Raw genomic sequence first — 16,270 nt, 5'->3', positions numbered from 1 at the left:
GAAAACAAAAAAGATCATAGATAGTTTTGCTTCTGGGAAATCATCATAAAATATGTCTGTGAAGATTCTCAGTCATCCAGGTCATAGTTATCCAACGAAGGTTAAAGTCAAGGGCAACTGGACTTGGTTGAAGATCCTGGAAGACGTTTCGTCCCTGATCCAAAGGACTTCTTCAGTTCTGACTGACTGGTAGGGAAACTCAGCTATTTAACCTCAGTGGGTTCGTTTGCCAGGATCATAAAATATGAAATGTGCCCCTTTAAAAAACCCTTTAAAGAGGAACAACTGTTTTAAACATCAATGTCTGATACAGGTGTTGGAGAGTACGACTGCATCTGTGAAGATAGTTCTATAAAACCCTCCAGAACTCCAGAAAGAACAGTGTGAAGTCTGATAAATGTCCTCAAATGATTTAACACAAAAATCGGTACGACGGTTGGAGCTGAAGACTACACATTTGAAAATGAGAAAATAATCAGGGGCTGCGGAGTTAGAAGGCAGTGAGATCAGACCTCTGTAGCCCACTCCTCATCCCTGCTTTATGCTAGCAACTTGAGGCTACGTTAGCTGCACCTGAATCTCGCTTGTGTTGCATTGTGGGTAATTGTGGGCAACGTCTTGACAAGGATGAAGAATAAAAAAAGACAATATTTCTGGTTCTCCTGCATCGATTTTGATACTTCTGTGGTTAAACTGTCCATTGTGACAGCTGTATGCTAAATTAGTGGACTGGTCCTTTTAATATTCAGTGTAACTGAAAAAATTCCCGATCTGTAATGAATGATGCCTGTGATTAGACTTCGGTGTACTAAGACAAACTGAATTCACAAGATAATTAGAGTTTTGGGTTTCTTTGGTTGTGTAGAGGACCAGGACTGACATTCTTTGATTTGATCATCATTCAATTTCAGTGTCTGGTACCACAGAGTATCCTGTTTTCTTCAATTTACATTGAACTCAGTCTGATAATACACAAGCACCCGTGGACAACCCCCCTGTAATAATAGCCATTTACATATTGACAACACAAGCTACTTAGAAACTAGCTGCATTAAGTGTTATAACCACCTACTCTTTCCCACAGCTAGAAACTTTCTTTAGTTTGTTTTTGTACTATAACAGTCTGATGTATACCTCATTCAAACATGGCACCCACATTGGCGAGACACTCCCTTTGTTAACATCAGTCAATGTGTGTGGTCTCAGAAAACATACAAATGTTTCTAGAGTCGCTTGTGGTTATTCTAACCAATTACACTTGTACAGCAATGTACAGATACAGTTGAATGTCATAAAATCAATACAAAGAACATCATGTATAATGCAGTAAACAAAGAGAAAGTGAAAAAAGACAGGGATAGAATTGGTGCTGACTGAGAGTCAGATTGTTACGGTGGGGAGAAGGTGTGAAAACAAAGTGAGTGATGACAGAAAGAAAGAGCCAGAGCGAGACGGAGTGAGAGGAAAAGGAGACAGGGAGAGAATTATTGAGAGAGGAGGAGATTGAACATGGTGATAAGTGCTACCTTTGACTTGGAGTGAGCTCTTGGTGGACCACAAGTGCAGCTCAGCCAGGCAGAACGCCATCTGACGGAGGAGTGTAACCTGAGTCTGCAGAGAGGGGACAAGTGAGAGAAGGAGAAAGAGACAGGGCAAACCAAACACAACCGCAGATGTATATCTTGATGAGACAACATAATAGATTGACATAAACAGGCCTAAGGGTCAAGCAAAGCATGCATGTAGACACACGTGCTCAAATACACACAAACTTGTATGACCGCCAGTTACACCCTGAATGTATACCTAGACTGGCATTATCCCTGATATCCCTCTGTGGTGAAAGTATAGCACAGATGACAAAGCACGGCAAGGTAGGTTTGAGACGAAGTGTTGATGGTGTACAATGAAAATATGATCAAATTACCAGTTAAATGCAAAAAGCATGTACAGTAATGACAGACAGCATTGGCAATGTGAACGAACCTGGTCAACATTTGCCAATTAAAAAGGAAAATGTACTTTTTCCTGTTTTTGTTGTACTATTTTCTAGAGTTTAAATTTTATTTTCAGTCTTTTTTTCCCCTTAGTGGTAGTAGCAGCCATCGCAGCAGTAGCAGTGGAGTCGTATTAGTAACGGTATACGTAATAATAGTCGCAGTAGTCCCTTTCCTTAAAAATGTGATGCAGCGCTGCAACATAATACTCTTTTGTAGCACCACTTCCTGTACCTGTTATACCTGTATTACTAGTAAGTTGGAATAATAGGAGTGGGGTTACTCTATGAATCCAAATTTTGAACAAAATACTAATTTAAGACAATGTAAAGCAAATGACAGACAGACATGCACATGAACTCTGACTGACACGAGACAAGGTCACAGGCGGCGATGCTTGCACCTTTATTCACACATCACAGGTCAGCAGTGATGGACGCACACAGACAGCTAAGACAAAGATCCAAGCATTCGCTGGCTATCCTTCCTTTATTACTTCATTCTCCAGTCGGTTAACCTCTATTCCTGAAGGGTTCCCCTGTAGTATGTTTATTACTGTATTTAGCTGCCCGTTTTTGTTCTATGTGTGTGAGCAGTATCCTGACTGTGACTTGAACCAATTAATGATGTTTCAGCAATAAAGAATTTCCTACTGTGGAATCATTAATTACAACTACTGTTACTTTTACTTCAATTACCACTTTTACTAGCCATTAACCAATACTATAACTACTGTCAGCATTACCACAACTAAAACAATTATTAAAACTAGAGCATCACCACTACTGACACTTTCACTGTACTCTTACTACTACATTTCTGTTAATAATGTTAATTATGGTTCCATTATTGCTACTATTCCATATAAAAAAAAATGTGTATTTGTATGCCAACCCTACAAAAAGGCGTGTTCAATGTTTTTTATTTTTTGGGGAATGTTATCAGTTGTACGTAATTTTTTTACGTCCCTAAGCAATCTGAAGTTGTATCGACAGTGAAGATTGGCGTTTAATCTCTTAAATTGCATATATTTTAACCCATACAATTAAAGCAACTGAGTTAGATTAGGCTAATTTCACATTCAACTCATCTTTAAAATGCATATAACAAAGAAGGTTTTTGAGTTTGTCTGATTAACCGTTCAGTGTTTAAGTTTTAGTGGCATTTAGTGGTCAGGGTTGTGAATTGCAACCAAATTGCTCACTCACAGCTCACCCCTACCGTTTCCAAGCGCGTAGTAGAAGCTATGGTGGCCGACACGCTCTCTCGGCTCATGCTTAATAATATGTATGGGCCTCTATTGTCTAAATTTCACGTCACTTCTGATAAATTCTTCTTCTTCTTCATAGAAATGTATGGCGGCGTGACGTGGTGACTATGTAAGGGGACCCGGCTGGTGCAGAATCTCTGTTTAGTGTAACAAAGTGCATCAGTATTGCTGCATTGGCCATTCATTTCTCTGTCTGTGCAGCTAATGCTCTGCGTCTCTCCACCCTCTCTCCCTCGCTCTTATTTTCTCTCTTTAACGCTGAGAGGTGGACTCTCTCTTATCTTTCCCCTCTTGCACCTCCTGGTGTGTGTGTGTGTGTGTGGGGGGGGGGGGGGGGGGGATCTCATTTTGCCACTCAACCTCCAAAACTACAAGTCCCAACAAAAATACACAGATAACTCCGGATGCCATGGAAACACAGGGGCTAGCATGGTATGGCGGCAACAGCGTAACGAGTTTACTGACATAAGAGGATTCTTTCATCCTCTCCTAACCAGCTTTTCTTTTCTTTTTTGTTTTTTTTAGAGTAAGTCAGCCCTTTTTGGAGGGAAAACCTCATTTCAGTCAGCTTTCATTCAGTTATCACCCGTCTGGCTAACCTAAAAGTTATTGAGACCTTTTTCTGCACAGCTGTTGGGGTCTAAGGGAATTTAGGGCAGAATAGAAGAAACAAGGGGGCCAACATAGATGGAGAAATGCAGGAGCAAATTGGGTGAGTTTGTTTTGGACAAGAATGATATACACACACACACACACACACACACACACACACACACACACACACACACACACACACACACACACACACACACACACACACACACACACACACACACACACACACACACACACACACACACACACACACACACACACACACACACACACACACACACACACACACACACACACACACACACACACACACACACACACACACACACACACACACACACACACACACACACAGTTCTGCCAAATTAGTAAATGTAAATGCCTTGCCTTTACCCGACACACATCGTCATATCCTCCTCCATCAAACTTGCAACACCAAAAGTAACACTCAGACAAGCACAAGTATTACCTCAATGTTTGCTTTTTATAGACTTGCTTTTTAAAGAATGCATTCAACCCGATTTCTTGCTCTTCACATTCATATGAAAGCATGTGCATACATTGACACAGGGACACATGCACGATACCACCCACACTGAGGTAACTGAGAGTCAAGAGCTTTGTCCCATGATGGCATAATTTGAGGGCAGTAGTATATCTGGTACTTAGTGAAGTGTAACACTAAAATGTGTGAATACGATCACCTGTAATTTTAAAATAGTAAAAAATTATTGTATGAAGCCTTTAAAAAACATTTCATTGAAAGCTACAAGACAAGTACAATGACACACACACACACACACACACACACACACACACACACAGGTCCTGGACAGCTGCCACACTCATTCTGACTTCTGGTTGGGGTTGCTGTGGGTTACCTGTCCCCCCGCAGAGCTTTGTGGAGGTGTACAGCCAGTGTACTGAGGACTGTGTGGGGGTGGGGGGTGGGGTCTAGGTTATTGTACCCTGTCTTTACACTAGTAAAGAGGCTGCTTTAACATCAAAGGAGGGGAGGGTAAACATACGACTCCTCTTTCAAAGGCAGTCCACAGGAACTACGACCTTGTCTGCTCCCTGCATCTCTTTCTCTGCTCTTCTTTCGCTGTCCCCTCTGGGTGGTTACTGAGTGTGAGACTAGGTGTGTGTATGTGTGTGCAAAGAGGAACAAGAGTGACAGAAAGTGTCTTTGATATGATATGCTTGGACAGACAGAGAAAGTCAAAGACAGAACTTAGAAAGTAAATATTTATTTGAGACGGCTTCTGTCAGAGTGAAAGAGAAACAATGGAAGCCTTTCTAAGATAGCTGGATTGCAGTCCTGTCCCACCTACAACTCGTTCTTGCTCTCAACAGCCCCAACTCAAACAGACATTTATTTAAGCTAACAGAATCGAACATTGAGCTATTGTTCTATACATGGTCTGAGTGTATACATGAAAAGAACATGTCTGGCTACAGTGGGTATCCAGGTGGATTTATGGCACAAACGTTGTTCTTTGTTTGAATCTGTGGCCGTTCCACATCCTGGTGGAGGAATGACGCGTCCTGACCTTTCTATAGTAGAATAACACCATCTAAATAACAACAATAGAATTGTGCATGTGCACACCTTCGCCTCCCTTCAGAATGATTTAATGTGCATCTGGAACCATTTTAAAATACACACATTTTTGATTGTTCAGACTAAAGTAAGAGCAGTATTTCCTGGGCAAATAGAAAAATAGACCACAAACGCTTCCCAGTGTTAAGAAATCCACAAACAATCATGTTTTAAACCCAAAAACTAACACAAAGAGATGCCAGCATTAAAACTACAAGATGTAAACTGATGTATTAAATCTGGACATTTTCAAGAAAATATGTTTAATGTACATTTTAAACAAAGCTATTTGAATTAATTTGGATGCACTGGGAGTGTCTTTGATTTCACTCTGTTGTAAAGATTATGGAGAAACCAAAGCAAGTTACTTTGAGAAATAAGATGAGATGATGATGATGAGAGGAAAAAAATAGAGTTGGTGTGTTTAAGACATCTGAAATCTCTCATTGACTTTGCCCACTTAAAACTCTCCTTAGGCCGAGGTGAGAGGAAAATATACGTTGTTGGGTTGGAGGATGTGGCTCTGGCTATGCAAAGAAAAGCCTACAGATGGGATGACCCGAGACATTTTGTTACTTTTAATACTTTGTTGGCACCGCACAGACTTGGTTTGAATTGCTAATGCAGATTACTCTTTAACCAACATAACTTTGGGGTACTTACTGTAGTGTAGTTGATGTTACTGCAGTTTCCACTAAAAAATTGCAGGGTTCATTAGGGCCTTGGTCCAGATCTGCTTCACTGCAACAAGAGAGAGACAGGCCTGAAATGAAGGCAGGCTCGCAGACATTTTGTTTGTCATCTCAAGAATCCTTTCTCACATGTATACACTTTTTCTAACACACACACACACACACACACACACACGTGCACACACACACACACGCCAGAGGCAGTGCTGTCAGCTGATGCAGTGGTCCCATCACTGTGAGAAGAGTGATGGGGTAAATTACAGGGAGAGCTGCCATAGGGTGACTGACACAAGGCCATCACAGCCTTGCTTAGTTCCCCCCCGCCCCCCAAAAACAAACACACACACACACACACACACACACCTCCCCTCTCACCTGACTCTGTGTAGGTTTGTCTGTCAGTTCTCTTTTTCCCCTCATGTACCTTTACTTATCATCCCTTTGCCAACGTGTCTCTAACCTTTTATTCCCCCCGCTTGTCTTCCATGTTTGTCTGAGGTACCTCCTATTAGAAATGCATTAAGCTTTCTGACCCTGTCTGCAAGCTTTCTTTGTCTTGTCTCTCTCAAAGGACAGTTTTTCAGTGCGTCTGATTTTCTCTTTTTCTCTTGCAGTTTTTACTCTTACTCTTTATTGTCTCATCTCTCGCAAACGGGACAAAGTTTAAAATTTTCTGACTCGTAACCCCACAACCTTTATCTCTCGCAGACGCCCTCTCTCTCTCGCAGCTACAGCCTGGTCTAGTTTTGGCTCTCGCAAAGAAATTTGGCAAAATGAAGAACATACAAAGAGCGACAAGAAATTATATCCACGGAGAGAGATAGGTAGGGTAACAAGTGTGTAATTTTGAATGCGTATTTTACAATCTCAGGTGCCTTGGAGTCCCTGCCTCGGTTTTGGTCACAGACTACATGAACACATACACTCATTCAGTAAACACACTCAGGCACTCAAGTCAGTGCTTCATCGCATACACTCCAATCTCTCAAACTTCTGATATGCGAACTCATACGGCACACAAGCGCATACGTATGCATGAAATATACAGTATGATGCATACTCTCCTATCTTTAAACCATACCTGAGGAAATGTACACATGCACACATTTACATACATATGAAACCATGCGCACAGACTCCCACAAGCTCTTATCTCCAGTTTCTTCTTGAGGGAAAAGCTTCCACAGTGTCATATCAGAGCAAAGGCAGGTGGACAAAATCTAAAAACAACCTGCCTGTTAGTGAGATAATGAAGTGAAAAACCGGATAAAACAATGAATCCAAGCTCTGAAAGGAGTCTAATGTCCATCATGGGAGCGCTGTGACCACAGAGACAACAGATAAGACGAGTGTCTGTGTGGTAGAGAAGAGACTCGTGCAAACTCTCAGGAGAAGACACTAAACATAAGGTCACATCTAACATGCTGCAAACCACACACATGCTTCATTCATGTAAGGAGCCTTAATAATGTTGAAAAATATTGGTAGTGCAAAAAAAGTTTATATAAAAATAATAAGTAAACTAGTCTTGTGGGTGATTGTCCTGTATCTGACTAATTCTTCCACCAAAAACTCCTCCCTATATGTCACTTTTATTTACTACATCACCTGACTCCCTAACGGCTTTGTTGAGTTTACCAGTTTTTCAAAATAATTTGTCACTTTATAAAACAACAAATTTAATCTTGGTTTTCTCGTCAGACGACTGCAGAATGCCTTTCAATTCAACGAGTCAATAATATTTTCAAGTGGCTCCCGGTACACCTGCCACAACAGAGCTGAGCACTACTGTACCGAATCAAATCCGCATATGCAAGAGTTCACAAATCTAGGGGGACCATCTAGACCTCTCAGTTCTGGAACGTGATGATTTTCAGGCAAGATCTGGAGTTAAATGGAAGCTTTTTAACAAGATTTATGGACAATTATTCATGATAGAAATGTGAGATAATTAAAATAGATTTTAATGATTTTGACTGCAACAGTGCAAAATTGCAGTTTTTGAACGCTAAAGGTTTTAAAGCACCTTAATTGCCTCCATGAACTGTTTGCCATAACCAGTGCTGCAACTGTGAACCAAACTACAATAACTCACTTTCTGTTTTTTCAGATCACCAACATGCACTCGTCCATTTCACCTCACGCAGGATATCTGCACCTGTGGTGTTAGTTAAGGGATCAAAAAGGATGTGGTGAAAATTCCCATGACTCATACTGATTTCTGTGCAACCTGAGTCGCAACTTCTCATACTACTGCATCAATCTCATCCATGCATGTGACCATTGTTCTGTGGCTATTTTTCATGAATGTAGCTAGATAGCTACGTAGGAAGATGGTATTCCTCTTCTTATTCCTGCCTCCCGAACTATCGGCTATTATCAACTATTGACTATGTTTAGTCAATCGTTTCTGCAACTGGGGTAAACTGTCGTCAATTGGCACAACAATGGATAGGGATATTACGATACAACAAATGTAGTCAATACCGATACCAGTAAAATTCCACGATTGACACAATGGTAAAAAAAACAAAACAATACACTCTTTCAGTAAAAACATTTGAACAGTGATTTGATGTAAATATATTCATAAATGAACAAGACTGAAATTACAACCTTGCATTGTGCATATTTAATTATTAAATGAATGACTTAATTTTCTTAACTTTTCTACACAATCAGTCAGGAGTGTCATGTTTATGGTCACTATTTATATTGGCAGTTTTTATATTGAAAAACAAAAAGTTATTGATGATTGAAATGGATCGTATTGCACTTTTGAGACAGCCCCTTACTCCGCCTACAGCAAGAGGCGCGTTGGACACATTTAGTTCTTAGCGCTTCAAACAGCATCATCATCTTTGGTGATTTTCAGGTAAACTGTGAAATATTTGCATAAATTAGCTCTCTAAATGTGATAAATCAAGGCTTTGACGTGGACCTTTTGACGGGAACAGCCGCAAAACTAACTTCACCCCGGTTTCCATTCTCTATTCTAGTCGAAGAGTCGAGGCGGAGCCGTCGCTGCAGCTGCACTTCGCTCTGCGCCATCTTCCAGGTGTTGGACTAGGGGTGGGAATCACCAGAGGCCCCACGATATGATATTATCATAATACTTATGTCACGATACGATATTATTGCGATTTTAAACATATTGAAATTTATTGCAATATTTTATCTTTTTCCCAAACTTCAAATTGTGTCCCCAAAGGAAAACTCTTTTTCTAGTGGACTGAAAAAGCAATTTTATTAGTGCCAAAAAAAAAAAAAAAAAACTTCTCATGTACAATTTATATAATAAAAGATCGATACTTGACGTTTGTGTTTCGATACGATATTGCCTTGCAAAATATCGCAATACTATGCTGTATCGATTTTTTCCCCACACCCCTATGTTGGACCCCTGATACCTTCGGTACCTAGCAAAAGGGTTAACATGTTAATGTGAATTTTCGTATCAACGAATCGGTTCTCGTGCCATCCCTAACGCTGGACCTACTACACTGTTTTGTGGATGTGTACAGTGGGGTGTAATAACCACAACTAGGGGGTCATTAGTGGGGCTGAGGGGTTCTAGTCCAGCTCTATTCGTCTCCATCCTCTGTCCCTTACTGTCTGTCACTCAGTCATTCTACTTCACTGGTTTTGTTGAGGACCTAAGGCGTTACAGAACTCGACCTGCTTAGAAGAGAAAAAGAGGGGAAGAACTTAAAAAAATTTTTTTTCCAGAGTGAAAGTGCTGTGAGGCCTGGCGGCAGCATACCACACACACGCACATATGCAAGTACAGTGTTTCTTCCCAATTGTCCCGTTACAAGACAGAGGGTTTGGTGGAGGGTGGGCAAAGTGGCGCCAGGAAGCAGGTCAAAAACTACACACACACACACACACACACAAAGTCCCACAGGAGCCCATTCAGCTGTCGGCAGAAGAAGAATAGAGGTGATGGACAGGCAGAACAAAATGAGGTAAAGGTAATACTATTGAAGAGAGATGACAGGTACACTCACTCAGTATGCATGTGCATATGTGTGTGCGTGTCTCAGCATTTTACAGGACCTGTCAATCAGCAAGAAACTGAAGCTGGAGTGACATGACCGCTGGGCAAGTCTCTCTATCGAGTGACGTATGGGAGTATGTGTGTGTCTTAAGAATATGTATGTGTATGTGTGTAGATCACTTAAAATAACATTGAAGGTTTGGAGGGCGTGTGCAGGTGAGGAGTTGAAGAGTTCAGGTGGCTTTCTGCCTTATAGTGAAAGATCTCACAACAAAAAGAAAGAAACGCAAACTAAAAACAAGTCTGACCACAGTTATCATACAAGTGGTCAGATAAGGAAATACTGGGAGTGGGGATAACTACTGCTATATACTTGCAAGTCCATATCTAATACAACGATTAATCTACAATTTGCTGATTATTTGTTTTGTTTATAAAATGTAAGAAAAGAAAGATATTATAACTTCCAAGTGCCCAAGGTGGTGTCATAGTTCTTTATCCGATCACCAGTCCACAGCTCAAAGATATTCAGTTTACTCTCATTTATGACAAAGAAAAGCAGCCATGCCTCATTTTAAAGGCTGAAATAGACAATATTTGGCATTTTTGCTAATAAAAAATGACAGTGAATCAGTTAGCAAAATATCTGCAGAATCATTTTCTGTCAATTGACAAAACAATTCATCAACTAATCATCATTCAACTCTGCAATTCAGTTTGCAATGGAAAGGCGCTATTCTCTCTCTTGAAAATTACAAAATACATTTCATCTCATCAGACTGTCCAATTGCGGACTGCGATGCAGATGTCATGACGGCAACAGTTACCTACATAATCACTTCCTCTTTGGGTGGTTTTGCCAAAATGAAAGCGCAAGACCTTTTTTTGCAGCAATGCTTTATTTCGAGTTAAACTGAGAGCTTTTACTTTGAAAAATTCTGAACTACATTGAAAAGAGTCTATAGCCTGCTTGACACACCATCAGAAAATGTGATTCCCCTAAAAGTTCACTGCCTGAAGATACTGGGGAAATGAAAAGTGTCTGTAGGCTAATGGATGCGTATCAAACACCAAACACACACATTGCAGCATATACTTTATTGTGAGCATGTGAAACAGCCAATTCAAAATAAATTTTTTGAAGAGGAAAAAAACATTCTCCCAATGTAGAATCAAACACGCAACCTTCTAGGCAAGAGTCTTGTGCTTTACCGACTGAGCCAAACACCAACCAAACACTGTAACATGCAGTTTAAATATTATCTTATCTTATATTTTCACCCACCATCTAATGAATTTTTAAAAAAATGTTCCGATGCAAAACTTATTTGCCAACCCCTGCTGTATATTATTACTTCTTCTTCTAACGTACGTCTGTATTTAATGTAGTGATGAATGTCTACACTGGCAGAATTCTACAAGAACAACAACATGAAACAACGTAGTGACGAAACACGCTCTGTAGAGCACAATGTGGCAACGTCCATGTAAGGGGGACCCACGGTTATGAAGATAGAAAAAAACATAACAGTTTATTATGTAAGGTGTTTAGACACCACTGAAAACATAGTAATGGATCTTATATTGCATTTCCAGACAGACAGAATATTACACACTTATTTTGAATTAAGGACTTTTATTTGAAATTGAGTATTTTTACATGTTGTATTGGTACTTTTACTTAAATAAAAAGGATCTGATTACTTCTTCCACCACTGCTGATTGAGTATATAGTAGGCAGTATGTTAGTATGCGATACTGAGCACAACAGCCCTCTCATACACATCTGTTTCCTTTTTACAGGTGTGAATATTTTCGTTTGGTCCCCCCCTGAATTTTTTGGTTGGTCTGTTGGGGAAGGAGTGTGAACATTATTTGCTCCTGAACTGGGCTACTTTATTGAAAAAAGGATATCAATTCAGTAGCCAAATAATCGAGAATGCAATTCTTAAGCATAATCTTGCAGCTTCAGTGTGTCTGTGTGCTTGTGTGTGCACATGCAACAAAAGGGAGGGAGAGAAAGACGGACACAGGGTGACAGAGAGATGAGTGGAGGCTCTTCTAAGCAGATGTGTAAACGTCATTAGAGGAGGTAATGGAGGGAGGAAGGTGGGAAGTGGGGGAACAAAACTGCTCCAGCAGAGGTATTTACCCAACGCCTGGAGCAGAAACACAAACACAGCAGCAGTAATGACAGAGAGAGGGGCAGAGAAAGACGAAGGAAAAGAGATGTCTGATGGAGAATGTTCATCACATTTTCTGCCTAATCAGTCCTCTGGCTTAATCGTGACTACTAAATGTTTTAACAATCCAAAATGTCCACATTCATTCCACTCAAGCAGTGATGGTTTTCTTTCACTCCTGTTCAGCTAATAGGCCTAATCCTGGCAAGTGTTTCACTAAAAGCCGAGTGCATCAGCCCTACAGCAACGCCCAAGGGCAGGAAAGACAATACTTCCAAACCAGCGGCACAATTGCTGGCCGACTTCAAAGAGATTCTCGGGAACTATGTGTCTCTCCGGTGTCTGTCCCCTGTCACAGCGAAGGTGACGCGTGTCACACTGACTGTGGTTTTGTTTATATTGTTGTATTTTCTTCTTTTAAAGCGGTTTGGTGCCCTGTTGTTCGCCCCTCACCTCCTGACCGCAAACACACGTATAAACGGTAAACACACATGGACTCACAAACAAATGTTGAAATATTTGCGTGCAGACACATGCATAAAAAAAACATAAAAAACAAAAGTCCATATATACAAATGCTTACTCAGTGCATATATACACACTACAGTACATTCATACATTATATACAAACACACGATACACAACACATTTAAATTCTAAAGGTATTTATTTATCTGACGTTTTGTGTTTTTCTTCATATCTTTGAATTGTAATTTTTTTCTCTAGGGATGAAGACATAAAGTCTGAAATGAAAAACACAGATTTTGAGAAAAATGGTTGAGCCAAGATGTACCTCTTAGAGGACAAAATCTTTAGAAGTACCTTATAAAAAGGTACACTACAGTACCATTTCCCACAAGACAAATTCTATAGCCCAAATATTTGTACGTTCAAAACTACCACTTCAGTGGCCAAAACAATGTTGTCAACAAATCATATGGACAAGCCCATTTGTTCCTATACTGAAATAAAAACTTATTTTTATTTTTTTTAAAGCCACCAATCTATGTTCTGCTATTCCATTAATGAAGTAAAGTGTCACCTAGTACAGTGCTGATGTGTGCAACAACAAACAGAAATATCAAGGTTTGGTTGGTCGTTTGTTGGGATGGGGATTGATGTGATTTATTAAAAACGCGAAAAATATAGATTATTGGCAGCTTTATTCATAAATATGGTCTACACATTATGCATTTTTCAACACAATGGTGTACAGTGAAACACCAGCTCATCTAGAAGCTCTATAACTGGACACTGAACCTACGTCTTCGCAATAGTAGCAACCGGGTTCCTCAGTTAGTGCGTTATCTTAATAGCTGTACCATTAGTTAAGGATAAGTTGGTACAAATTAGCTTATCCAAAAGTTTTTTACCTTTATAGCAGATGAATAGAAATGCAGCTGGGGCACATTAAGTGTTTATTTTAGGACCAAGTGTGTACCACACAGAAACATAACACACACACACACACACACACACACACACACACACACCTGTCAAGGGCTCAGGCAAACGAGGCCCTTTAAAGTTGTTGTCAGATGCACAGAGCGAGATGGACCCTGGCAAAACGAAAGGTCACGATAAACGTCCCCTAGACTTCTCAGCGGTCTTATTTCCCCGTCACACACTAACACTCACGCTGTCTGTCACCTCCCAGATGAGGCCATGACACCTTGGACACCTCTCAGCAAGCAGTGCCTCCCTCTGCCTCTCTCTCTGACAGGTTGACATGGCACAGAGTGGTCAGACATCGACAGCACTCGGACCAAGAAGTTTATTCTCTTTGCTGTGACCTCAGAGATGATTGCTCGTGTCATATATATCTTCTCCCCCTGCTGTCGTATGGTTCTGTCTAGTTGGAATATACTCTCTGCTAGTCTTTCCTTTACCTGGCAGTTGTCTATCACACTTCATTACTGTAGTATGATCTTTAGTCTGGACTGCAGGGTTTTCCAACTTACACGGTTTTCTATATGGAAACTGCAGTGACCTTAATCTAAATATAAACAAATTCTACAACAGCAGGTTACAATCAATGTCATTATCGATTACTATAATCCAATCCTCATCTAAAATTACCATTAAAAAAAAAAAATCTTCAAATGTCTTTGTTTGAGTAACAGTGTAAAATATTAAAAGATATTTGGTTGAAAATAGTGTTAAATGAAGAAAAGCAAGCAGTAGTATTTTACTTTATTTTCCTTTGCATCAACTTCAATTATCCAGAATAACTGGTACATTGTTTCTGGAAAGACATGTTTCTGTTGAAGCGCCACAAACAAAAAAAAACAAGGATGGTCGCCAAGTTATTGGTTTTAGAGAGTTGGCATAATAGAGTTTTGCCTTTGTCCCTGTACAATGTCACGAGACACATTAGTGAAAAGTTCTTACTATCACGGTAGAGTCTTGTTTTTTGTTGGCTGCAGTAAAGGGTCAGTCAAGCTGCTACTGAGGTTTGAAATCAGAATGGAAGCACAAAATAAGACAACAGTGCACACGCACATGCATGTACACACAGATCTGGCTGTTTTCCGTCTGTCAGAAAGCCCAAACAACCAGCTGTGAGTAAAAACGCCCAATCCTCACACAATACTCTTGCTTAAAGGGTACAGTCTGAAGTCGAATGACATGGCCTGCTCCCCATGACACAATCACATACTTACACTGACACACTGCTTCTGTCAGTGTTGTGCTGTGTTTGCCCCGAAGAAGTTTCTTGTTCCCTTCACTTTGTCATACACACATACTGAGTCTCTCTCTGACACACACACACACACACACACACACACACACACACACACACACTTTTATTCAGGACAATAGCAGGGCTCTGCCTCTACTGCTGGGTCAAGTCATGTCTTGTCAGACTCTGTATCCTCTTTCCATTGAGCCTGATGGTTACGAGTACCACAGGGACCTGCACTGGGCCCCATGTTAAACACATTCACCCTACGGTTAGACCTGTTTGACGTAAAGCACATCAAACTGCCATACAACCGAACTGCACGCCTACAATTCAAACTCTGCATTTAGGTAAACGGTTACAGTTGACTGTGGGAAATACAAAACAGGGGCTATAATTTACTTTTCAAAACGTGCCTATTCAAGATTTATTAGTATAATCCAGCACATTTCTCCTCCTTTCTTGTATTTAGACGTTCTCACCCATCATTGTACATCTGTATTAAGAAAATATCAATCATTGATAATGAGCCTCAGCCTCCGGGCTGGAAAGAATATTTTGTTACATCTACTGTCCAGCTGCTGTGATTCTGACAATCAGATTTCTTGCAATTGTTTCTTGTAATGCTCACCCATTTCACTTTGTATACAAATATAAAAGTGAAATAAATACTTTAAATACAACAGAATCATCCCCGAAGGGTTGTGCCATATTGACAATGCCCCATGATTTTTTTTCCTTTCGCCCATAATGTCATCTGTACATTTGGTCATCTTCATTAGAGGCTCTGTGTGACAAGCACTTGAGAGCTTAGCGGATGAAACAGCACATCACATTAAAACATCATCTGGGAGGGGTAAAACTCATTGCTCACACAGGGGAAGCGATTTTGACAGATGATGTGTAACTGTTGATTTAAAAGCCTACATTTGTTGCTATTGCTAAACTCACACATTACAGACTGCACTGAAGCCTGTCCCACCACACAAGCATATGTCTTTATCGTGCGTTTGAACCTTAATTTTGTCTGAACCAGAAATTAATAAACATATTTTGGTAAAATTGGTCACCCACCACGCAGATACTGAGGGGTTTTGGCCTTAACAACTCTTACATAGGCTGTGTCCTGATGTCCCAGGATGTCAGTCTGACCCAAACGCATCAGAAAAACTCATAACCAGCATCTGTGAGGCTCTTCAGCTTTCTACGTATAAGTTGATGTGCGTG

The 16,270-nt window shown here is 40.3% G+C and overlaps 1 protein-coding gene across 6 annotated transcripts in view; it reads right to left on the bottom strand.

Annotated features, from left to right (window-relative positions):
- The window catches only part of LOC119917042 (WD repeat containing planar cell polarity effector), an 82,927-nt gene that overhangs the window by 57,015 nt on the left and 9,642 nt on the right, over window positions 1-16,270 (bottom strand). For 5 of the 6 annotated variants that reach the window (XR_005447207.1, XR_005447208.1, XM_038737114.1 and 2 more), the window contains 2 exons: window positions 6,149-6,226; window positions 1,527-1,611 (listed from right to left, as the gene is read on the bottom strand). Coding sequence is in view for 3 of the 6 variants with exons in the window: in XM_038737114.1 (XP_038593042.1) it covers window positions 1,527-1,587 (61 nt within the window). In the remaining 3 variants the exon portion in view is untranslated. Of the gene's footprint in view, window positions 1-1,526; window positions 1,612-6,148; window positions 6,227-16,270 lie in introns of those variants that run through there. The other variant, XM_038737116.1, reaches the window with a different exon arrangement.

This window comes from Micropterus salmoides, unplaced genomic scaffold, assembly GCF_014851395.1.
Source record: "Micropterus salmoides isolate LMB-PRFRI ecotype aquatic unplaced genomic scaffold, ASM1485139v1 Ms_hic_scaffold_22, whole genome shotgun sequence".
Lineage (NCBI taxonomy): Eukaryota > Metazoa > Chordata > Actinopteri > Centrarchiformes > Centrarchidae > Micropterus > Micropterus salmoides.
Note: the sequence above shows the minus strand (reverse complement) of the source record. Positions and strands in the feature narration are given on the sequence as shown.